The 24,806-nt window shown below is 34.6% G+C and overlaps 1 protein-coding gene and 1 pseudogene across 1 annotated transcript in view; one reads left to right on the top strand and one right to left on the bottom strand.

Moving 5' to 3' along the window:
- The window catches only part of ASB17 (ankyrin repeat and SOCS box containing 17), a 39,750-nt gene extending 36,434 nt beyond the window's left edge, over window positions 1–3,316 (bottom strand). Inside the window, exon 1 of the mRNA XM_006146058.2 lies at window positions 2,806–3,316. Coding sequence (XP_006146120.1) covers window positions 2,806–3,206 — 401 coding nt within the window. The 5' untranslated portion in view covers window positions 3,207–3,316. The remainder of the gene's footprint in view (window positions 1–2,805) is intronic.
- An 18,260-nt stretch (window positions 3,317–21,576) lies between these two features.
- LOC114007399 (uncharacterized) lies at window positions 21,577–21,680 on the top strand (annotated as a pseudogene).
- Window positions 21,681–24,806: the final 3,126 nt, after the last annotated feature.

The raw sequence follows: 24,806 nt of genomic DNA on the forward strand, positions 1-24,806 counted from the left end.
AAGAAATGGTGAAATTCTCTATTTGCAGATGACATGAATGTATATAAAAGACCAAAAGGTTTCCATGAAAAAACTTCTCGAAGTAATAAATGAATACAGGAGTCTCCTTTTCAAATAAAGATATTTTGAACTCTTCTTTGCGTATTTGAATGCCTTTTATATTGTTCTCTTTTCCGATTTCATTGGCTAAGACTTCCAGCACTATATTGAAAAGGAGTGGCCTTTTTAAAGGCAAAGAGTTGAAAATATTTTTATTTGCAGATGATGTAATGGTATACTTAGAAGACCCAAGGGTTTCCATGAAAAAACTACTTGAAGTAGTAAATGAATACATTAGAGTGGCAGGGTATAAAATCAATATCCAAAAATCTACAGCATTTCTATATATGAACAAGTTGACCAAGGTAAAACTGAAGAAAGGATTCCCTTTTACCATAGTTACAAGATGTATAAGATACCTATGGATAAACTTAACTAAGGAAGTCAAAGACCTTTACAAAGAACACTATGAAAATCTTAAAGAAGATATTGAAAATGACACCAAAAATTGGAAGGACATCCTATGTTCCTGAATTGGAAGAATTAATATAATCAAAATGGTAGTTCTACCCAAATTAATTTACATATTTAACACAATTCCAATCCAATTACCTGAGGCATTCTTCACAGATCTAGAAGACAATCACAGAATTTGTCTAGAATCATAAAATACCTCATATTGGCAAAGCAGCCCTATGCAAGAAGAGTGGAGTGGGCAGCATCTCACTCCCTGACAAAATATATTAGAAAGCTGTGATAATCTTCAGAAAGATAAATCTGGACTCCCATCTCTTACCATTGACAAAAATCAACTCACTGTGGCTCAAACTATAAAACTACTGGTAGAAAACACTGAGGAAACTGTCGGAGACATTGGAGTAGGGAACTCCCAAAGCACAGGCAAAAATCCCCAAAATAGTCAAGTGGGATTATATCAGTTTAAGAAATTTCTGCATGGCAAAGGACACAGTAACTGGTGTGAATCAACAACCCTTGGAATGGGAGAATATTTTTTAAAACTATGCTTCAGATAAGGGACTGATAACCAGAATACACTGGAAACTCAAGCTACTTACCTGAAAAAAATAATGAACCCAATTAAAAGATGGAAAAATGAGCTGAACAAAAAGCTCCCTAAGGAAGACATACGAACAGCCAAAAAGCGTCTGAGAAAATGCTCAACATTGCTCATCATAAGGGAGATGCAGATTAAAACCACAATGAGATACCACCTAACCCCAGTCAGAATGACTAAGATTTAAAAAAAATGATAAGTGCTGGTGGGAGTGTGGTGAAAAGGGAATTCTCCTACACTGTTGGTGGGGATGTGAATTGGTCTAGGCACTGTGGAGAACAACATGGAGGTTATTCAAAGACCTACAAATAGAACTACCATATGATCCAGCAGTCTCACTCCTGGATATCTACCCAAAGGACAAGAGATTGCTCAGTTGAAAAAATTCTTGCACATCAATGCTTATTGTGGCATTATTCACAAATTACTAAGATAAGAAATAAACTCTAATGTCTACAAACAGATGAGTGAATTGAAAAAATGTGGCACATATACTCTAAGGAATCCTGTTCAGTCATAAAAAACAGACCCTGACATTTGATAGAAAGTGGTTAAATATGTAAGATTTATTTCTCAGTGAAGCAAGCCAGACTATGAAAGAAAGATATTGTATGTCTCCACTTAATATATACTGACTGTTTGCACTCTATGCTAGAGATTGAAAGACTGGAGGACATAAAACATTGAACATGATTATGGACGCTGGAGACAGTGTGGAAGAAGAGTGAGAGAAGGGAAGAGTACAGAGAAGGAAATCAGGGAGTGCTTGCACATCTATGTTTATTGTGTCATTATTCACAATTGCTAAGACATGGAATCAACCCAAATGTACATGAACAGATAAATGGACTGAAAAAGTCACATATATACTCTGTAGAATACTACTCAGCCATGAAAAAAAAAACAAGACCCTGACTTTTAATAGAAAGTGGATGAATATGGAAGATTTACTGCTGAATGAAGCAAGCCAGGCTGTGAAAGAGAGACATTGTATGTCTCCACTTAATATAAACAGACTGTACTCTATGATAGAAATGGAGAGATTAGAGGATATAGAAACATGGAAAATGGTTACAGGTACTGGCTACAGTGTGGGAAGAGGGTGGGAAAATGGGAAGTGTGTGAGGAAAGATACTAAGGAGAAAAATAGAGAGGCAAGACATTTATGGAACACAGAAATAGATTATTAATTGTCAATGATAATGTGTATAGTATCCCCAACTGGACTAGTGTGAAGTGTATTCATGTTGGGAGAATTCACTTTATAAGCTAAGTGATGTATAGTGATTGAATGTATAAAAGAAATTAAAACAAAAGAAAATATTAAAAAATGTTCTCAGAAAAAAATATATATGGTCTCAGTATGCTCAAAAAGAAGTGACCATGGTATTACACAGAACGGTGTCTTTTTCTGCTTAGAGAAACTTGTTTCCTAACATTGTATTACCATGAGCATTAACATGTGAACTGTATAGAGTAGAACCATTAGTAATTTACTGGTACATAATAATGTATACATAGGTAAAAACATTGAATACATAATGAAGGAATTAATGAGTGAGCAAATGAACAATTAAGTAAAAATTCCTTATCCATATATAGCCACTATGTATATTAATTTTAGAAAATATATTATAATTTCCTAAAGATAACTTTTCTACTTCTATGGTGAAAACATAAGATATTATTACCTCCATATCAGTGCCAAGTTACAACTTCTGTCTTGAACATAGTCTTTTGTTTTCTTGAGAAGCAATTCCACAAAGTCAGGATTACCTTTTCTGGCAAAAACCCAATACAGGATTGTATTCACACATATTTCAGTAAATTCGAGGTTAAAATTTAGTTCAAAACGGTATCCTGATTTTTCCACAAATGCAATGTAATCTGTGAGTAGTCTGTCAAACCCATCCAGGTCGACATATGTCAGAATTTTTGCCAGTGTTCTGTAAATTCTAGGTTCGTAGCAGTGATATCCCCACTGACCCAAAAACTGCAAGGAGGGTCTTTTAACAATTTTGTCAATGAGATTACAGAATATATTGCTTCGTGGGCAAGCAGTCTTACGGCATAATTTAGAAGATTTACTCATTGCTACTTAATGCAGCAATAAAGAAAGAAAATCACAGGCAGTCATGCTGTAATCCTTTGGTTAAATAGTTTGAACATGTGATAGGCTTTACTCCACAAATGGTTGTCTCCTTTAACTGTACAGCTTATGAAATATTGGCATAAAGTACTGGATGACATCACAATAGATAGAGATCTGTCATAAGCATAGGTCAGAAATTTGAGATATATGTAGCTGGTGACATTTGAGAGGGACATTTTGGACAGAAATGGCATACAAGAGAGCTAAGATACAATTTTAACTTTCTAAGGATTCCACTTAAACTAGAATATATATATTTTCAAGTGCTAAAAGCACAGTCTGTATGTTAAACTAATATTAATAAAATCATTATTATTTTTAGCCTATCAGGTGAACAAGTAAATAAGATAGCTAGAGTGGAAAAGTTCACACACTGTTGTTTTCATGTTCCATACGAATACTGCATGTTCTCACTAAATCCTCATAGACTATTTCAACATTTTATAGTTGAGGAACGTGGAGCTTAGAGAGGTTTGGTATCTTTCCAATGGGCACTATATTCATTTCCAGAGAGAGAGAGAGAGGAATGTCATACAGTGTTAAAATTTAGAAACCTAATTTTTAGAATTTTAAATAGTGTGGATATTATTCCTCTATAAACTAGGCAAAATGTATACCATTTGGACATTAAATTTACTTCAAGCATGATATGGCACCCTTGTCCCAGTAAAGAAGAAATATGTTACAGTTGTTTTTATCATTATTTAAAAGTTCATGCTTCAGCCAACTTTCTATACTATTCACAGAATAATCAGTCTTAAATTTGACAAATCTGGGAATATATATTAGTATTTTTAAAGGTGCGTATTTTTCTTTAAATCATATGAATGATATCTCCTTAATAAAAGGAAATTACACTTTGTGTTTTTTATATTTCCACTAATACTGCTCTTAATTTTGTTTTTTACTTAAATATATAAAATTATTAAGTTTACCAAAATCTATTCCATAAAGTTTGTTACCCTTTTCCCAGGCTTTGCCATTCTCATACCACTCATTACCAGTATTGATTTACATATTTAAAAGAAAATAAAAAGTAAAAGAAGCCCTATAATTAAAGAAGATGAACTGTCTCAATTTTTAAGTATTAGTAGGATTACTGTGTATTTCCAAAGTCAATGGAAAATGTATATGTATGTGTGTGTGTGCATGCAGACGTTTGATATATATTGAGTGAGATATACATAGTCTGGCTTACTTTGCTTAACATTAAATCTTCTATATTCAGCCATTTTATATCAGATGACAGGATTTAATTGTTTATTATGGCTCAGTAACATTCCATAATGTACATGTGCCATATTTTTTCCAATCTAGTCATCAGTTCTTGGGCACTTAGGTTGCTTCCAAGTCTTTTCACCACGTCCTCATGAGCACTTGTCATTCTTTATTTTCTTGGTCAAAGTCTTCCTCTTGGGGTAAGATGGTATCTAATTGTGATTTTGATTTGCATTTCCCTTATGTTGAGAGAGGTTAAACATTCTATTCATATGCATTTTGTCCATTTATATGTCATCCTTAAAGTGTTGTCTATTCAACTCTTTTTTAAATTCAATTAATTTTTATTGGATTATTCATTTTTTTGTGGGTGAACTGCTTGAGTTCCCTATATATTCTGATTATAAATCCCTTATCTGAAGCATAGCTTGCAAGTGTTTTATCCCATTTTGAGGATTGTCTCTTCACTCTAATTATTGTTTCCTTTGCTGTGCAGAAGCATTATAACTTGATGTAATCCCACTTGTCTACTTTTGGAATTGTTGCCTGCTCTTTACTGGTCTTATGTAAGAAATTTTTGCCTACTCCAATATTTTCAAGTGTTTTCCACAAGGAGTTTATAAATATCATCACACTAATGAAAGGGAAGATTAAAAAACCACATGATCATATCAACTGATTCAGACAAATTATTTAATAAAACACAACATCCCTTCATGATTAAAAATCTCATCTAAATAAGTATAGAGGAGACAGGAGGTGAAAGACCTCTACAAGGAAAACTATAAAAAACTGAAAAAGGTAGAAAGACATTCCATGTTTTTGGGTTCAAAGAATCAACATAATCAAAATGTCAATCATGCCAAGATCAATTTACAAATTCAATGAAATTCCTATCAAGTTACTGGTGACATTCTTCACAGAAATATAAAAAACTATTATAAAATTTGACTAGAATCATAAAAGGCCCCACACTGCCAATGCACTACTGTGCAAAAAATTAAAGTAGGAGACCTCTCACTACCTGACCTCAAAATATATTACAGAGCTGTGTCAATCAAAACAGCATGGTATGAGCACAAAAATAGACACATAGACCATTTAACAATATATAGAATCCAGACATTAATCCCAAAACATGCAGCCCACTGGTTTTTAACAAAGGGCACAAAAGAATCCAGTAAGGAAAGAATCTTTAGCAAGTGGTGCTGGAAGAACTGGATATCAACCTTCAGAAAATAAAACTGGACCCCTATCTCTCACCATTAAAAATAAACTCAAAATGGGGGCCAACAGGTAGCAGGGTAGTTGAGGCTCTGGATCCCATGTGGCTGATTGCCCAGTTCAAGTCTCTAATCCTGTGGCTTGGAAAATTCATGGAATATATGTGTATGCTCACTCAAAATCTCAAGAGAATGTAGGGGAAACATTGCAGTATGGCTATCCCCTCAATGGGTGATTTCTCACTTTCCCCCTCTCTCCCACCATCTCTCTCTGGAGAGTGCATGCACCCATCAACTCAAAGTGGATCAAAGATCTAAATGTAAAGCTTCAAACTATAAAATTACTTGTGGAAAACATGTATGTATCATATGATGACTTAAATGTATTTTAATAGGTCTGTGTCTTTTCTTTAATATTGCCAGAGAAGGGCCCAGCAGATGGCATAACGGTCATGTCACTGGACTCCCACACCTATGATCATGGTTAAAGTCCCAGAACAGGTGGCTTTAAACTCTCTGGACGTGTATGAATGTGTACTAAAAATCCTGAGAGGAGAATGGAAGAGAAGCGATTGTGGCATGATCATTCTCCCTGGGGTTGCTTTTCTTGTTTCTCTATCTCTGTCTCTCTGGTGAGCATATGTGCCCTATAGCAAAAATCTCTCAAAAAAATTCTAGAGGATGCATGTGCTTGCCAAGGAGAGATGGAGAGACAGAGAGCTAGAGGGAGAAAATACTCCCCAATGAGTATGGTCACATCACAATTCTTTCTTCTCCATTTCTCCATCCTGTCAGAATTTTGGACACACACACACCCACATGTGCACACACACACATACCTGGTGTGTTTTTCAAGCCACCAGAGCTGGGATTCAAGTCATGGTTGGACTTGTAGGACCATGCTCCCTTAACTGCTAAGCCACAGGGCTGGCCCTAGAGTGTTTTAAGATACATGGCAAGATGAATGTTCAGAACTAAAGTTTTATTGTTCTATTCATGAGTTGAGGAAACTCACAGAAAACAGAATCATAATTTTGACTCCCTTTAAATTTTGACTTACATAGAGTTACAGTTGGTGAGACATATCTCCAGTGCATATCATTTATTCAATTTTTGACACAATTTTAAAAATTAATTTTATCTAAGTTTTTAACTCAAAGTTTTGAGGTAGGCTATTTAAATTCTGGCTAGTTTATATGTGAGTTTTCCTTGACTATGTCTACACCACAGGCTAGTTACTTGTAGCTAGGAGAGGCAGAGACCACAAAATAAATATTATTACAGATTTTTTTCTTAAACTCTGCCTTTTAAAAACTATTTGCAATATGAATTTTTTTTTAGAGAACTACTTTAGAAAGAACTTAGAACTACCTTACTCTTACTTTATTTATCTATTTTATTATCTGTACAATTGAACTGAAAGATTTTTTTCCCCTAGTCAGTGAAAGACATAAAGAGTCTAGATTTCCTAGGAGAGATTCTGACACATAGTAATAAACAAATTTGGGAAACATCTTGGCCTCTGTGATGACTAGTACTATTATTATTATGATTATTTTTCAAGGAATTATTAAAGCATTTTTTTTTACATTTTTCTGTCCTCAAATGTTTTTTCCTCTTGCACTTCACAGATAAATTTTTAAAGTAAAAACACAGATGGCTCATATTAAGCATATTTGAAATACTTATCATTACTCAGTTGCCTATGTGGGATCCAGCTTCCCTCCATACAGTGCCTAACTGCTGTGCTCAGGGCCAGCCCTAATCTCTGAGATTTTGTTTTCAATTTTTTTGTATATATGCCCAGAATTGGATTGCTATACTGTATAGTAGTTCTATTTTAAGTTTTTGGAAGAACCTCTATTATGTTTTCCATAATGAAAGCACCATTTTACATTTCTGCCAATAGTGCACAAGGGTTCCAATTTCTCCAAATCCTAACCAGCATTTTTTCCCACTTTTTTGATAATGGCCATCCTAACAGGTAAGTGGTGATAACTCACTGTGGTTTTGAACCTCTTAACCAGTTTCCAGATTTCTAACAACAGGAGTTGGTCCATGTATGGTTAATTTAATGTCTCAATAAGAGAAGGAAGGATTCTGGATTTCCTATTTTACCACTTGCTGGTATCACCCCCTACATCTGTATCTTATGTGAAGCATATAACAAAACAAACCAGTATTTTAGAAAATTTAAACATAAAATGATTTGAACTTAGCATTTTACTAGTGGTTGGTTGAGAGTTAACATTTCAGAGACAGAAAATCTAAGGGAGAAATTATTTTTTCTGTAGTTTTTTTAACATTAATTTTATCTTCTTAGATGATCAGAAATTAATGTTTTTAGATCTTTTGTTAAGCTGTTATCATGTGGCTCCTTTTGATAAAGGCCGCTAAATAGTATAATGAACAGTTATTTTTTGAGAATTCATACACTCAAAAATTTATTCTTTCTTCTTTTTTGGAGAGGTTTTTGCTGTAGGGCACGTGCACTCGCCAGAAAGGCAGAGAGGGACAGAGAGACAGAAAGTGAGAAATTATTCCCCAGGGGATGGCCATGCTGCAATCCCTTCTCCTCCATTCTCCTCTCAGGATCTTGGGCATGCATGCACACGTGCTCAGTGTTAGTTTAAGCCACGGGGTCTGGGACTTGAACCATGGTTGATTGCAGGGGAGTCCAGCGACATAGCCATTACACTAACTGCTGGTCCCAAAATTCATTCTTTAAGGCATACTGGCTCTTGTTTTTGACTGAAGTTTTATAAACATATAAACTTTTTAATGAATATTTCTTCTATTATTTTCCATCTCCTAAAAGGATTTGTAATTTATTAATAATTTAGTGAAGGCATTTCCAACATCATCCAAGTGCTGTTTTTTGTGTTTTTGTTTGTTTGTTTGTTTTTTGTTTCTTTTCAATGAAACTGAATAACTTAGAAATATTGGCAACTGCCAAGAATTACTTTGGAACTCATAACATTGTTTTATAGTCTCTATGCTCCTGTGTCAGTAACTCAATTGATTTTAGGTTTTAAATTGTCTTTCAAAGGATTACCCCTCTATTTGAATTACTGTTTTGCTACTCTGTTCTATTTTAATATAGGAATCTTCAGTTTGAGCATTGCATCACACAGAGGAGAAAGATTTAGAATCTATTAAGTCAAAGGAAGCATGTGGTATAAATTTTTATTCTTTAATCCATCATCATTCTCCTTCTGGTTTTTAAGTTTGTAATTTGGCTTTTACAACTAATTTACATATATGCGTGAATGTGTGTGTATATAAAATAATGTGTGTGTGTGTGTGTGTGTGTGTGTGTGTGTGTGTGTGTAAACATAGAGAGAGAGAGATAGACTGACTGACTTCTCATTTAACTGGGGATAATCTGACCTATCCCAAACATAAATTTGAAGTTAACAAGGCCTTAGAGTATAAACAAAACAAAACAACAAAATGATCCCAGCAATTTACAAGGCTACTCTACTTTATAATTGTAGAAGTTCAGATATTTAATACTGCACCTAATGTTTAAAGTAGTGACAACAAACTCAGTTATTTTCTGCTGTTCTCAGTTATCTTATACTTTATTTGGTTCCTCAAATTGGAAATTAAATTAAAGAGCGGTAGGTGAGACCAGGCATGCACCATTGGAGGCTTCTGCTTACAGGAGGAGCTGCTGTAAACAAATCTCCAAATATTAGAGAGTCTAGGATTGTTCATTGTAGAGGAAGAACACAAGTATAGTATACATTAAGACTATTTTGCATTGTATAATAACTGATTTTGATATCTGTGAATGTAATTATATTGTATAGGCTCTTTTGTCAAAATATATATAATTATTTTATACACTTATAATTCTGTTTGATTACAAAATTAGTCTGTATCAAAGTCTAAAGTAAAGAAAAATCACCTGTAATCCCACTACTCAGAGATAACCATATATATATTTTTCAAACATTGTATTATACTACATGTACTGTTTTATAAATTATCTTTACAAAGAAAATTTATCATGACAATTTACCTATTTTTCTAGATATTTTTTAGCAGCTGGTTTTGATTGTTTTGTTGTATTTTTTAAATTGAGCTTTTATTCAATAAATTCTATACTAGTTTACACTTAGGTACCTTCCAGTTGTTAACTACTATAAAAATTACTTTCATTTAACCATTTGTACTCTCTGATATCGTCTTCCTTTTTTTTTTTTTTTTTTTTTTTAAAAACTTCCCCAGTCAGAATGACTAAGATTTAAAAAAAATGATAAGTGCTGGTGGGAGTGTGGTGAAAAGGGAATTCTCCTACACTGTTGGTGGGGATGTGAATTGGTCTAGGCACTGTGGAGAACAACATGGAGGTTATTCAAAGACCTACAAATAGAACTACCATATGATCCAGCAGTCTCACTCCTGGATATCTACCCAAAGGACAAGAGATTGCTCAGTTGAAAAAATTCTTGCACATCAATGCTTATTGTGGCATTATTCACAAATTACTAAGATAAGAAATAAACTCTAATGTCTACAAACAGATGAGTGAATTGAAAAAATGTGGCACATATACTCTAAGGAATCCTGTTCAGTCATAAAAAACAGACCCTGACATTTGATAGAAAGTGGTTAAATATGTAAGATTTATTTCTCAGTGAAGCAAGCCAGACTATGAAAGAAAGATATTGTATGTCTCCACTTAATATATACTGACTGTTTGCACTCTATGCTAGAGATTGAAAGACTGGAGGACATAAAACATTGAACATGATTATGGACGCTGGAGACAGTGTGGAAGAAGAGTGAGAGAAGGGAAGAGTACAGAGAAGGAAATCAGGGAGTGCTTGCACATCTATGTTTATTGTGTCATTATTCACAATTGCTAAGACATGGAATCAACCCAAATGTACATGAACAGATAAATGGACTGAAAAAGTCACATATATACTCTGTAGAATACTACTCAGCCATGAAAAAAAAAACAAGACCCTGACTTTTAATAGAAAGTGGATGAATATGGAAGATTTACTGCTGAATGAAGCAAGCCAGGCTGTGAAAGAGAGACATTGTATGTCTCCACTTAATATAAACAGACTGTACTCTATGATAGAAATGGAGAGATTAGAGGATATAGAAACATGGAAAATGGTTACAGGTACTGGCTACAGTGTGGGAAGAGGGTGGGAAAATGGGAAGTGTGTGAGGAAAGATACTAAGGAGAAAAATAGAGAGGCAAGACATTTATGGAACACAGAAATAGATTATTAATTGTCAATGATAATGTGTATAGTATCCCCAACTGGACTAGTGTGAAGTGTATTCATGTTGGGAGAATTCACTTTATAAGCTAAGTGATGTATAGTGATTGAATGTATAAAAGAAATTAAAACAAAAGAAAATATTAAAAAATGTTCTCAGAAAAAAATATATATGGTCTCAGTATGCTCAAAAAGAAGTGACCATGGTATTACACAGAACGGTGTCTTTTTCTGCTTAGAGAAACTTGTTTCCTAACATTGTATTACCATGAGCATTAACATGTGAACTGTATAGAGTAGAACCATTAGTAATTTACTGGTACATAATAATGTATACATAGGTAAAAACATTGAATACATAATGAAGGAATTAATGAGTGAGCAAATGAACAATTAAGTAAAAATTCCTTATCCATATGTAGCCACTATGTATATTAATTTTAGAAAATATATTATAATTTCCTAAAGATAACTTTTCTACTTCTATGGTGAAAACATAAGATATTATTACCTCCATATCAGTGCCAAGTTACAACTTCTGTCTTGAACATAGTCTTTTGTTTTCTTGAGAAGCAATTCCACAAAGTCAGGATTACCTTTTCTGGCAAAAACCCAATACAGGATTGTATTCACACATATTTCAGTAAATTCGAGGTTAAAATTTAGTTCAAAACGGTATCCTGATTTTTCCACAAATGCAATGTAATCTGTGAGTAGTCTGTCAAACCCATCCAGGTCGACATATGTCAGAATTTTTGCCAGTGTTCTGTAAATTCTAGGTTCGTAGCAGTGATATCCCCACTGACCCAAAAACTGCAAGGAGGGTCTTTTAACAATTTTGTCAATGAGATTACAGAATATATTGCTTCGTGGGCAAGCAGTCTTACGGCATAATTTAGAAGATTTACTCATTGCTACTTAATGCAGCAATAAAGAAAGAAAATCACAGGCAGTCATGCTGTAATCCTTTGGTTAAATAGTTTGAACATGTGATAGGCTTTACTCCACAAATGGTTGTCTCCTTTAACTGTACAGCTTATGAAATATTGGCATAAAGTACTGGATGACATCACAATAGATAGAGATCTGTCATAAGCATAGGTCAGAAATTTGAGATATATGTAGCTGGTGACATTTGAGAGGGACATTTTGGACAGAAATGGCATACAAGAGAGCTAAGATACAATTTTAACTTTCTAAGGATTCCACTTAAACTAGAATATATATATTTTCAAGTGCTAAAAGCACAGTCTGTATGTTAAACTAATATTAATAAAATCATTATTATTTTTAGCCTATCAGGTGAACAAGTAAATAAGATAGCTAGAGTGGAAAAGTTCACACACTGTTGTTTTCATGTTCCATACGAATACTGCATGTTCTCACTAAATCCTCATAGACTATTTCAACATTTTATAGTTGAGGAACGTGGAGCTTAGAGAGGTTTGGTATCTTTCCAATGGGCACTATATTCATTTCCAGAGAGAGAGAGAGAGGAATGTCATACAGTGTTAAAATTTAGAAACCTAATTTTTAGAATTTTAAATAGTGTGGATATTATTCCTCTATAAACTAGGCAAAATGTATACCATTTGGACATTAAATTTACTTCAAGCATGATATGGCACCCTTGTCCCAGTAAAGAAGAAATATGTTACAGTTGTTTTTATCATTATTTAAAAGTTCATGCTTCAGCCAACTTTCTATACTATTCACAGAATAATCAGTCTTAAATTTGACAAATCTGGGAATATATATTAGTATTTTTAAAGGTGCGTATTTTTCTTTAAATCATATGAATGATATCTCCTTAATAAAAGGAAATTACACTTTGTGTTTTTTATATTTCCACTAATACTGCTCTTAATTTTGTTTTTTACTTAAATATATAAAATTATTAAGTTTACCAAAATCTATTCCATAAAGTTTGTTACCCTTTTCCCAGGCTTTGCCATTCTCATACCACTCATTACCAGTATTGATTTACATATTTAAAAGAAAATAAAAAGTAAAAGAAGCCCTATAATTAAAGAAGATGAACTGTCTCAATTTTTAAGTATTAGTAGGATTACTGTGTATTTCCAAAGTCAATGGAAAATGTATATGTATGTGTGTGTGTGCATGCAGACGTTTGATATATATTGAGTGAGATATACATAGTCTGGCTTACTTTGCTTAACATTAAATCTTCTATATTCAGCCATTTTATATCAGATGACAGGATTTAATTGTTTATTATGGCTCAGTAACATTCCATAATGTACATGTGCCATATTTTTTCCAATCTAGTCATCAGTTCTTGGGCACTTAGGTTGCTTCCAAGTCTTTTCACCACGTCCTCATGAGCACTTGTCATTCTTTATTTTCTTGGTCAAAGTCTTCCTCTTGGGGTAAGATGGTATCTAATTGTGATTTTGATTTGCATTTCCCTTATGTTGAGAGAGGTTAAACATTCTATTCATATGCATTTTGTCCATTTATATGTCATCCTTAAAGTGTTGTCTATTCAACTCTTTTTTAAATTCAATTAATTTTTATTGGATTATTCATTTTTTTGTGGGTGAACTGCTTGAGTTCCCTATATATTCTGATTATAAATCCCTTATCTGAAGCATAGCTTGCAAGTGTTTTATCCCATTTTGAGGATTGTCTCTTCACTCTAATTATTGTTTCCTTTGCTGTGCAGAAGCATTATAACTTGATGTAATCCCACTTGTCTACTTTTGGAATTGTTGCCTGCTCTTTACTGGTCTTATGTAAGAAATTTTTGCCTACTCCAATATTTTCAAGTGTTTTCCACAAGGAGTTTATAAATATCATCACACTAATGAAAGGGAAGATTAAAAAACCACATGATCATATCAACTGATTCAGACAAATTATTTAATAAAACACAACATCCCTTCATGATTAAAAATCTCATCTAAATAAGTATAGAGGAGACAGGAGGTGAAAGACCTCTACAAGGAAAACTATAAAAAACTGAAAAAGGTAGAAAGACATTCCATGTTTTTGGGTTCAAAGAATCAACATAATCAAAATGTCAATCATGCCAAGATCAATTTACAAATTCAATGAAATTCCTATCAAGTTACTGGTGACATTCTTCACAGAAATATAAAAAACTATTATAAAATTTGACTAGAATCATAAAAGGCCCCACACTGCCAATGCACTACTGTGCAAAAAATTAAAGTAGGAGACCTCTCACTACCTGACCTCAAAATATATTACAGAGCTGTGTCAATCAAAACAGCATGGTATGAGCACAAAAATAGACACATAGACCATTTAACAATATATAGAATCCAGACATTAATCCCAAAACATGCAGCCCACTGGTTTTTAACAAAGGGCACAAAAGAATCCAGTAAGGAAAGAATCTTTAGCAAGTGGTGCTGGAAGAACTGGATATCAACCTTCAGAAAATAAAACTGGACCCCTATCTCTCACCATTAAAAATAAACTCAAAATGGGGGCCAACAGGTAGCAGGGTAGTTGAGGCTCTGGATCCCATGTGGCTGATTGCCCAGTTCAAGTCTCTAATCCTGTGGCTTGGAAAATTCATGGAATATATGTGTATGCTCACTCAAAATCTCAAGAGAATGTAGGGGAAACATTGCAGTATGGCTATCCCCTCAATGGGTGATTTCTCACTTTCCCCCTCTCTCCCACCATCTCTCTCTGGAGAGTGCATGCACCCATCAACTCAAAGTGGATCAAAGATCTAAATGTAAAGCTTCAAACTATAAAATTACTTGTGGAAAACATGTATGTATCATATGATGACTTAAATGTATTTTAATAGGTCTGTGTCTTTTCTTTAATATTGCCAGAGAAGGGCCCAGCAGATGGCATAATGGTCATGTCACTGGACTCCCACACCTATGATCATGGTTAAAGTCCCAGAACAGGTGGCTTTAAACTCTCTGGACGTGTATGAATGTGTACTAAAAATCCTGAGAGGAGAATGGAAGAGAAGCGATTGTGGCATGATCATTCTCCCTGGGGTTGCTTTTCTTGTTTCTCTATCTCTGTCTCTCTGGTGAGCATATGTGCCCTATAGCAAAAATCTCTCAAAAAAATTCTAGAGGATGCATGTGCTTGCCAAGGAGAGATGGAGAGACAGAGAGCTAGAGGGAGAAAATACTCCCCAATGAGTATGGTCACATCACAATTCTTTCTTCTCCATTTCTCCATCCTGTCAGAATTTTGGACACACACACACCCACATGTGCACACACACACATACCTGGTGTGTTTTTCAAGCCACCAGAGCTGGGATTCAAGTCATGGTTGGACTTGTAGGACCATGCTCCCTTAACTGCTAAGCCACAGGGCTGGCCCTAGAGTGTTTTAAGATACATGGCAAGATGAATGTTCAGAACTAAAGTTTTATTGTTCTATTCATGAGTTGAGGAAACTCACAGAAAACAGAATCATAATTTTGACTCCCTTTAAATTTTGACTTACATAGAGTTACAGTTGGTGAGACATATCTCCAGTGCATATCATTTATTCAATTTTTGACACAATTTTAAAAATTAATTTTATCTAAGTTTTTAACTCAAAGTTTTGAGGTAGGCTATTTAAATTCTGGCTAGTTTATATGTGAGTTTTCCTTGACTATGTCTACACCACAGGCTAGTTACTTGTAGCTAGGAGAGGCAGAGACCACAAAATAAATATTATTACAGATTTTTTTCTTAAACTCTGCCTTTTAAAAACTATTTGCAATATGAATTTTTTTTTAGAGAACTACTTTAGAAAGAACTTAGAACTACCTTACTCTTACTTTATTTATCTATTTTATTATCTGTACAATTGAACTGAAAGATTTTTTTCCCCTAGTCAGTGAAAGACATAAAGAGTCTAGATTTCCTAGGAGAGATTCTGACACATAGTAATAAACAAATTTGGGAAACATCTTGGCCTCTGTGATGACTAGTACTATTATTATTATGATTATTTTTCAAGGAATTATTAAAGCATTTTTTTTTACATTTTTCTGTCCTCAAATGTTTTTTCCTCTTGCACTTCACAGATAAATTTTTAAAGTAAAAACACAGATGGCTCATATTAAGCATATTTGAAATACTTATCATTACTCAGTTGCCTATGTGGGATCCAGCTTCCCTCCATACAGTGCCTAACTGCTGTGCTCAGGGCCAGCCCTAATCTCTGAGATTTTGTTTTCAATTTTTTTGTATATATGCCCAGAATTGGATTGCTATACTGTATAGTAGTTCTATTTTAAGTTTTTGGAAGAACCTCTATTATGTTTTCCATAATGAAAGCACCATTTTACATTTCTGCCAATAGTGCACAAGGGTTCCAATTTCTCCAAATCCTAACCAGCATTTTTTCCCACTTTTTTGATAATGGCCATCCTAACAGGTAAGTGGTGATAACTCACTGTGGTTTTGAACCTCTTAACCAGTTTCCAGATTTCTAACAACAGGAGTTGGTCCATGTATGGTTAATTTAATGTCTCAATAAGAGAAGGAAGGATTCTGGATTTCCTATTTTACCACTTGCTGGTATCACCCCCTACATCTGTATCTTATGTGAAGCATATAACAAAACAAACCAGTATTTTAGAAAATTTAAACATAAAATGATTTGAACTTAGCATTTTACTAGTGGTTGGTTGAGAGTTAACATTTCAGAGACAGAAAATCTAAGGGAGAAATTATTTTTTCTGTAGTTTTTTTAACATTAATTTTATCTTCTTAGATGATCAGAAATTAATGTTTTTAGATCTTTTGTTAAGCTGTTATCATGTGGCTCCTTTTGATAAAGGCCGCTAAATAGTATAATGAACAGTTATTTTTTGAGAATTCATACACTCAAAAATTTATTCTTTCTTCTTTTTTGGAGAGGTTTTTGCTGTAGGGCACGTGCACTCGCCAGAAAGGCAGAGAGGGACAGAGAGACAGAAAGTGAGAAATTATTCCCCAGGGGATGGCCATGCTGCAATCCCTTCTCCTCCATTCTCCTCTCAGGATCTTGGGCATGCATGCACACGTGCTCAGTGTTAGTTTAAGCCACGGGGTCTGGGACTTGAACCATGGTTGATTGCAGGGGAGTCCAGCGACATAGCCATTACACTAACTGCTGGTCCCAAAATTCATTCTTTAAGGCATACTGGCTCTTGTTTTTGACTGAAGTTTTATAAACATATAAACTTTTTAATGAATATTTCTTCTATTATTTTCCATCTCCTAAAAGGATTTGTAATTTATTAATAATTTAGTGAAGGCATTTCCAACATCATCCAAGTGCTGTTTTTTGTGTTTTTGTTTGTTTGTTTGTTTTTTGTTTCTTTTCAATGAAACTGAATAACTTAGAAATATTGGCAACTGCCAAGAATTACTTTGGAACTCATAACATTGTTTTATAGTCTCTATGCTCCTGTGTCAGTAACTCAATTGATTTTAGGTTTTAAATTGTCTTTCAAAGGATTACCCCTCTATTTGAATTACTGTTTTGCTACTCTGTTCTATTTTAATATAGGAATCTTCAGTTTGAGCATTGCATCACACAGAGGAGAAAGATTTAGAATCTATTAAGTCAAAGGAAGCATGTGGTATAAATTTTTATTCTTTAATCCATCATCATTCTCCTTCTGGTTTTTAAGTTTGTAATTTGGCTTTTACAACTAATTTACATATATGCGTGAATGTGTGTGTATATAAAATAATGTGTGTGTGTGTGTGTGTGTGTGTGTAAACATAGAGAGAGAGAGATAGACTGACTGACTTCTCATTTAACTGGGGATAATCTGACCTATCCCAAACATAAATTTGAAGTTAACAAGGCCTTAGAGTATAAACAAAACAAAACAACAAAATGATCCCAGCAATTTACAAGGCTACTCTACTTTATAATTGTAGAAGTTCAGATATTTAATACTGCACCTAATGTTTAAAGTAGTGACAACAAACTCAGTTATTTTCTGCTGTTCTCAGTTATCTTATACTTTATTTGGTTCCTCAAATTGGAAATTAAATTAAAGAGCGGTAGGTGAGACCAGGCATGCACCATTGGAGGCTTCTGCTTACAGGAGGAGCTGCTGTAAACAAATCTCCAAATATTAGAGAGTCTAGGATTGTTCATTGTAGAGGAAGAACACAAGTATAGTATACATTAAGACTATTTTGCATTGTATAATAACTGATTTTGATATCTGTGAATGTAATTATATTGTATAGGCTCTTTTGTCAAAATATATATAATTATTTTATACACTTATAATTCTGTTTGATTACAAAATTAGTCTGTATCAAAGTCTAAAGTAAAGAAAAATCACCTGTAATCCCACTACTCAGAGATAACCATATATATATTTTTCAAACATTGTATTATACTACATGTACTGTTTTATAAATTATCTTTACAAAGAAAATTTATCATGACAATTTACCTATTTTTCTAGATATTTTTTAGCAGCTGGTTTTGATTGTTTTGTTGTATTTTTTAAATTGAGCTTTTATTCAATAAATTCTATACTAGTTTACACTTAGGTACCTTCCAGTTGTTAACTACTATAAAAATTACTTTCATTTAACCATTTGTACTCTCTGATATCGTCTTCCTTTTTTTTTTTTTTTTTTTTTTAACAAGCTGAGCACAAGGTTTGTTGAGATGGAGATATGTCCCATAGACGGAACTGGCCAGTACCAAGGAAGGCAAACTAGCCTTGTCTCTTTTCCAGGGTCTCCTTTTACCCTGTTTTAGACCCTTTGTTTATCTAAAATTTGTGTCCTTAGACCTCCTCTGGCTTGTTTATTTTTCTTGTATCTTGTAGGACTCATGCTGCTGGGAAGTGTTTTGTGTCAAAATACAGATGGTCATATAGTCCCTCAAAGTTTCTTTGTGCTCCAGGCTAGTTCCCGGATCTATACCTGCCTAACCAAGGTCATTATTTCTAAAAACTTCTAACAAATCTCCTCTCAAAGGACATGAAACTCAATGCTTTGGGGCATTATATTCTGTCTAGCTGCTTCCTTGTTGAATGGGGCAATGTGGAGAAAAGTCCCATTTGCTTGAAACTATCTGTCTTAGCTGTAAGCATGGTGGTTGCCATGAGCATGGAGGTTGCTGTGGTTGTCTAGTGGGCTGGAATAGTAGTTGGAGGACACTTGGACAAACAGGATCATTAGGTGGGGCCTATGGTCAGGAGGACCTCATTTTTGATGACTCAGGTATGTTGCTGACTGAGACACCAGAAAAACAGAGAGAGAAAGAGAAAGTGAGATATCACCCTCAGGGGGATGGCCATGCCACAATCCCTTCCCTTCCTTTCTCCTCTCGGCATTTTGGGCATGCACGCACACGTGCCTAGCGAGAGTTTAAACCACCGGGTCCAGGACTCAAACCTCAGTCGACTACATGGGAGTCCAGCAACATAGCCATTATGCCAACTGCTGGTCCAATAGTCTCCACTATTTCATTCTCCCCTTCTGTACAATCAAATCTTCTAGCTTCCATTTTTGAGTGAGAACATACAGTATTTGTCCATTAGTGCCTTACTTACTTCACTTTCTCCTATGTTTATCCATCTTGTCACAAATTACAGGATTTCATCCTTTTTTAATAGGTGAATAATATGCCATTTTTGTATATATACACCATATTTTCTTTATTCATTCCTCTATTGTTGAGCACTTAATGTTGATTCCATATCTTAACTATTGTGAGTAGTGCTGTAGTAAGAACAGGAATGCAGATATCTTTTCAACATACTGATATTTTTTTTTCCATTGGGTATATATACTCCATAGTAGAATTACTGGGTTATGAAGTAGTTCTAATTTTAGTTTTTTGAAGAAATGCCATATTGTCCCATAATGGCTAAACTAATTTATATCCTACCAACAATGCATGAGAGTTCTCCTCTCTCTACAAACTTGCCAGCATTTGTTATTTTTCATTTTTTCATAGTAACCATTTTAACTGGGTGAGGTAATATCTTATTGTGGGCTTAATATGCATTTCCCTGATGATTACTGATGTTGAGCATTTCTTTATCATGTACTTATTGGCCAACTGTATGCCTTATTTTGAGAACTGTCTGTTCAGATTGATTGACCATTTTTAAATAGGATTACATACTTTTCTGTTTGTGAACTGTTGAATCCCTTATATATTTTGGTCAATAATAATCCCTTGTCAGATATATAAGATACAAATATTTTTCTCCACTCTATTGATTAATTTTGTTGTTGTGCAGAAGTATTTTTGTTTGTTGTAATCCTATTTGTCTATTTTTGGTGCTCTTGCTTTTGAGGTCTTATTTTTAAGAAAATCTTTGTTTAGACAGTGTCTTGAAGCTTTACTCCTGTGTTTTATTCATATATATATATATATATTTGAGTTGAATCTGTTTAGTGTCCTTGTATTGTATCCTGAATCTGGGTGTTTGTATCTCTACCTCATTTTGAAAAGTTTGGGTTTATTATTTCATTAAATAGATTTTTTTTATGCCTCTTCTTGTTTCTTCTCCTTCTGGAACTTAAAAAAATAATTTTAATATTTAATTGCTTGATTGTATCCTAAATTGCATAGACTTTTTTTTTTAATTCTTTGTTTCTGACTGGGTTACTTTAAAAGTTTTGTTTTCAAGTTCAGTGATTCTTTCTTGTGTGGCATGTGGATACCTCACCAAGCAAGTAGGAATGGCCACACAGATCCTACAGGAGTGGGGCCACTTGGTCTGCCTGGGTATGGGTGTAAGCCATACCAGTCAAGGACACGAGACAGCAGATGGAGGCTTGAGGGGTGGGGCAGGCATTGAGAGGACTCAGTCTCTGAGAGGGGTGGTCCAGAAGCCTTAGTCTCTGAGGTGAGGACCTAGGCCTCAGTCTCTAGAGATGAGACTATGATGAAGCCCTCAGTTGCTGGTGGTGAGCAAGAGACTTTGGCACCTGGGTAGGGTGCCTGCTTTGATTCCCTGGCTTTCAAGTGTGTCCTTGCCACTGTAGTACACCACTTGTTCCCCTGAGTGCAATCCATTAGGAGGAGTCAGGTGCTGGGGTTGTTGCTGGATTACTGAGCCCAGCTGCTGACCTGGCTCTGCCACCCTTTTGATGGGTTATTAAAGCAATGGTGGGACCTTAGGAATGTGGAGGCACAGGGTCTACTGATTCCTGGGTAGGAGGCTCTACTCTCAAAATGCTGCATGCCATTGGATGCTTGAGGTGGGGTTAAAGGGGAACCCAGTGTGTGTACCTTGTTTGGGTTAGTTCACCTGCCAGGACTTTGAGCAATTCCTTATTTGGATTTAGATTAGAGGTCTGTGATAACTGTGTGGCTACCTTAGTCCTAGGAAGAAGGGAGGATCCTAGGGCTATTTCATTTGTTTCTTTCTTGTAGTAGTAACCTCCCTTGGGGTCACTCCCAGCCTGATACTTTGTCTTCCTTCCTATCTGTCCCTTCCAAAGTCTCTGTGCCTCAGAGATTTCCCCTTGCTTCTTTCTGTATTCCAGTGTTCTCTCCTTGCTCCTCTATCAGAAGTGTAGTTTTTTGCCAGTTTTACTTTTGGTCCTGCTCCATGGAAAACAGCTGCACTGTGTTGTCTAGTTAGCTATTTTCTTTCCCTCTATAAAATCATTCCTGATTCTTCTGTGGCTCATAAGTGTTATGATTGGGTGTTCATGAGGTTATGTGAGATCTATCTCCCTCAAACCTCATTACAATGTCTAGACACTATTCATATGATATAAAAGAGAAAACAAAAGAAAGATAAGAAGAAAAATATAATTTATTTCCTTTCATTATCTCTTTAGTTAGTTTAATAAAATATATTTAAGTTTATTTTGTTTGAGTATCACTTAGGCTACAATCATAATTTTTAAAATTTATTATTGAATTTTTTTAGTTTGCTATAGGACACATGTGTTCATCAGAGAGAAACAGAGAGAGAAATGGAAAATGAGAAAGCAAGATCCATGACTCAAATCACAAGGGATCATGGGGGAGTCCAATACTTTAACCACTAAGCTGTCTGTTGCCCACTACAATCATAATTTTTAATTTGACATGTTAATGTTATTTTTCTAAATTCCTCTAATTGTATTCCTGAGTTCCTTTCTGAACTAAGAAATATTTAGAAAATAATCTCAAGTAATATATGTGTCATAGGGGAGAAAAAGTAATATTTTTCCTCACCTATTACAAGATTCATGGCTGTGATGGCTATAACAAAAAGATAAATTAACAAGAGAAAATCATAAACATTTATTTAAGTTTTAAATGATACAGAAAACTTCAGAAATAAAAACCCAAAAAATCATGGAAAATTGTATTTTATGGATAGCTATACAGAAATGCAATTGGAGGACAAACAGGAATGATCTAATGGTAAGAAACAGGCAAATGTAGAAAATTGTTGATTTTCACTTAGTGTTCCTGTGTGATATTCCTTTCCTCTGGGTATAGGGTAGGACACCTGTCACATAAGAGTCTAGTGGAAAAGAGACTGAGGAGGTCAGAGAATGACCTTCCTAGTTTTTATGGCCCGATTCAGGGAAGAATGATAAGAGGAAGATTAGAGCAGCCTTCCCGTTTCTACTGTTTTCGCAAATGCCAAGTTGCCACATTTTAGGGTAGCAAGTTTTAACTTTAACAATGCTATAAAGACTTTATGGTGAGCTTGATATAGGAAACTAATGGGATCGGGTTCCTAACCACAAGGATACATGAAGGATGTTTTACTCACAACGGAAAAGGATGTAATAGCACGCTGATCAAAGCAGGTTGGAGTGAAGACAGTAGGAAAAATATCCACTCACAACTGTAGTGTTCATTATACCCCTGTTATATTGTGTTAGCACATAAGGATCTGTTGGGGGGAAAATGTACCTTGGCAGACACATTTTGAGCCATGTGCAAAAACATGCCTGTGCAATTGAGCTCACTTTAGCTCAACCCTTGGACTTCTCCTTTCCAAAATTTCTGTGCATAGCCCACCCACAATTATGAAGCATTAATCAGTGGCAACCAAAGCATGTAATGACGCCACTCAGGACTGCTCTCTTACAGGAGCAGTCTTCCTCTGTCTTCTAGTAAATTTTCTTTGTTCTTTATTTTATTTTTAATTTTATTATTTTTAAAATTTTTTCCACATTTTTTTGATTCACAAAATATCTTAAACTAAAACTATGAGCAAAGCTAGAATCTAGTTACAAGTGTGCTGTAATTTTCTTCTTCTAAAACATTTTAAATTAATTAACTAATTTACATTCATTCCTGAGCATTGTTACAACATAAAAAATGTGATTTCCCATCTGAAATATATTTCATAGTGGCTTAATTATACATGTTATCATTATTAATTTTCCATTTCTAGTTTCATATATAAACATGTATATATATTTATTACCCCTATTTCTTCCATTTACCCTTTGTTCTTTTCTTTTCTCTTTAAATTTATTTATTTTTTACGTTAATTCACTATACATCATTACAGCATACCAATGAATTTTCCATCCAAAATGCACTGTATATTGGTTCAATCAAGCACATCAACATACATGTTATCAGCAAATAATTTTCCAATTCTTATGTCTTGTATGCTTTTTTTTTTTTTTGCCATCCTTGATTCTCTATCCCTCATCCTCTGCCATGTCCCACCCTCCTCCCACATTGTCTCTGGTATCAATGGTTGCTTTCTATGCCTTTCTCCCCCATTTAATTGATTTGCTAATGAACTTAAGTAGTCTAAATATTTCCAATAGCAAGTGCAGCTGATACATACCTATACATGAACCCAAGTCTGACTTTAGGCATAAACTGATTTAGGCATAAACCTCAGTGAATAGAATGAACATACTATAAAGTAGTACCTAGCTGGGGCTATATAGCTTACTGCTGTCATCAAATATGCATTTTTTTTTAATTTCGATACAAAAAGTTTTACTGTTTTTTTTTCTCCTGCAGCTTTTTTTTTTAATTACCTAACATTCATTCCCTGAGCATCACCACAACATACTAAATGTGGTTTCCCATCTAGAATAAACTGCATAGTGGCTTAATCATGCATGTTATCATCAATAATATTCCATTTCTACTTTCATATATATGTATGTGTATATATATATTTTTTACCCCATGTTTGACCCTCTGCCCTTTCTCACTCTCTTATTACACTATCTCTGCTTTATACAGTTGTCTTCCATTCCTTTTCCCCCAACATTTTGTTGATCACACAGTATCATAAGTAATCTAACTACTTTCAATAGCAAGTTCAGCTGGTAATTTCAAGAAAAGCAGTTTTGAGAGAAGAAGGTTCCACACGGCTCCAGCGAACTAGATTTTTCAGGTAATGAAGATTTTCTACTGATAATTCAGCCTCCAGCAAATGAGCTAGTGGTAGGGAGCCCCCCGCCCCAGCCTTCTCTCTCTGTTTCTGTGTCTCGGTTCCTGACTCTCCCTGCTCTGTCTTCCCTTTTTTTTCTTTGTAATTTTTCCTTTTTACACTTTTTTAAAAGGCACAGTTTTTCTCTGGCTCTCAGCTCCACCTTTTATCTTGTTAATTATCGCTCTGGTCCTCCCACCCAGGCAGGAGAAGCCTGGCCTTCAGAAGAAGGTTCCACATGGCTCCAGCGAACTAGATTTTACATGCTCCGCACAGTTTTCTATTTTGTGATTTTTTTAAAAAAAGAACAGTAATTATAATATTTTAATTTTTTGTCTTTTATCTCTTTTTGTTGTTGTTTCTCTCTCTCTTTTTCATTTTCCTTTTTCTTGTCTCTCCACCCTCTAATATCCATTCAATGTGTTTTTAGACGGATCTAAGAGCACTGTAGCTAAACATCCAAATACTAATAGGGTTAAAATATTCCCCA

The sequence above is a fragment of the Tupaia chinensis genome, unplaced genomic scaffold (assembly GCF_000334495.1).
Source record: "Tupaia chinensis unplaced genomic scaffold, TupChi_1.0 Scaffold000164_1, whole genome shotgun sequence".
Classification (NCBI taxonomy): domain Eukaryota; kingdom Metazoa; phylum Chordata; class Mammalia; order Scandentia; family Tupaiidae; genus Tupaia; species Tupaia belangeri.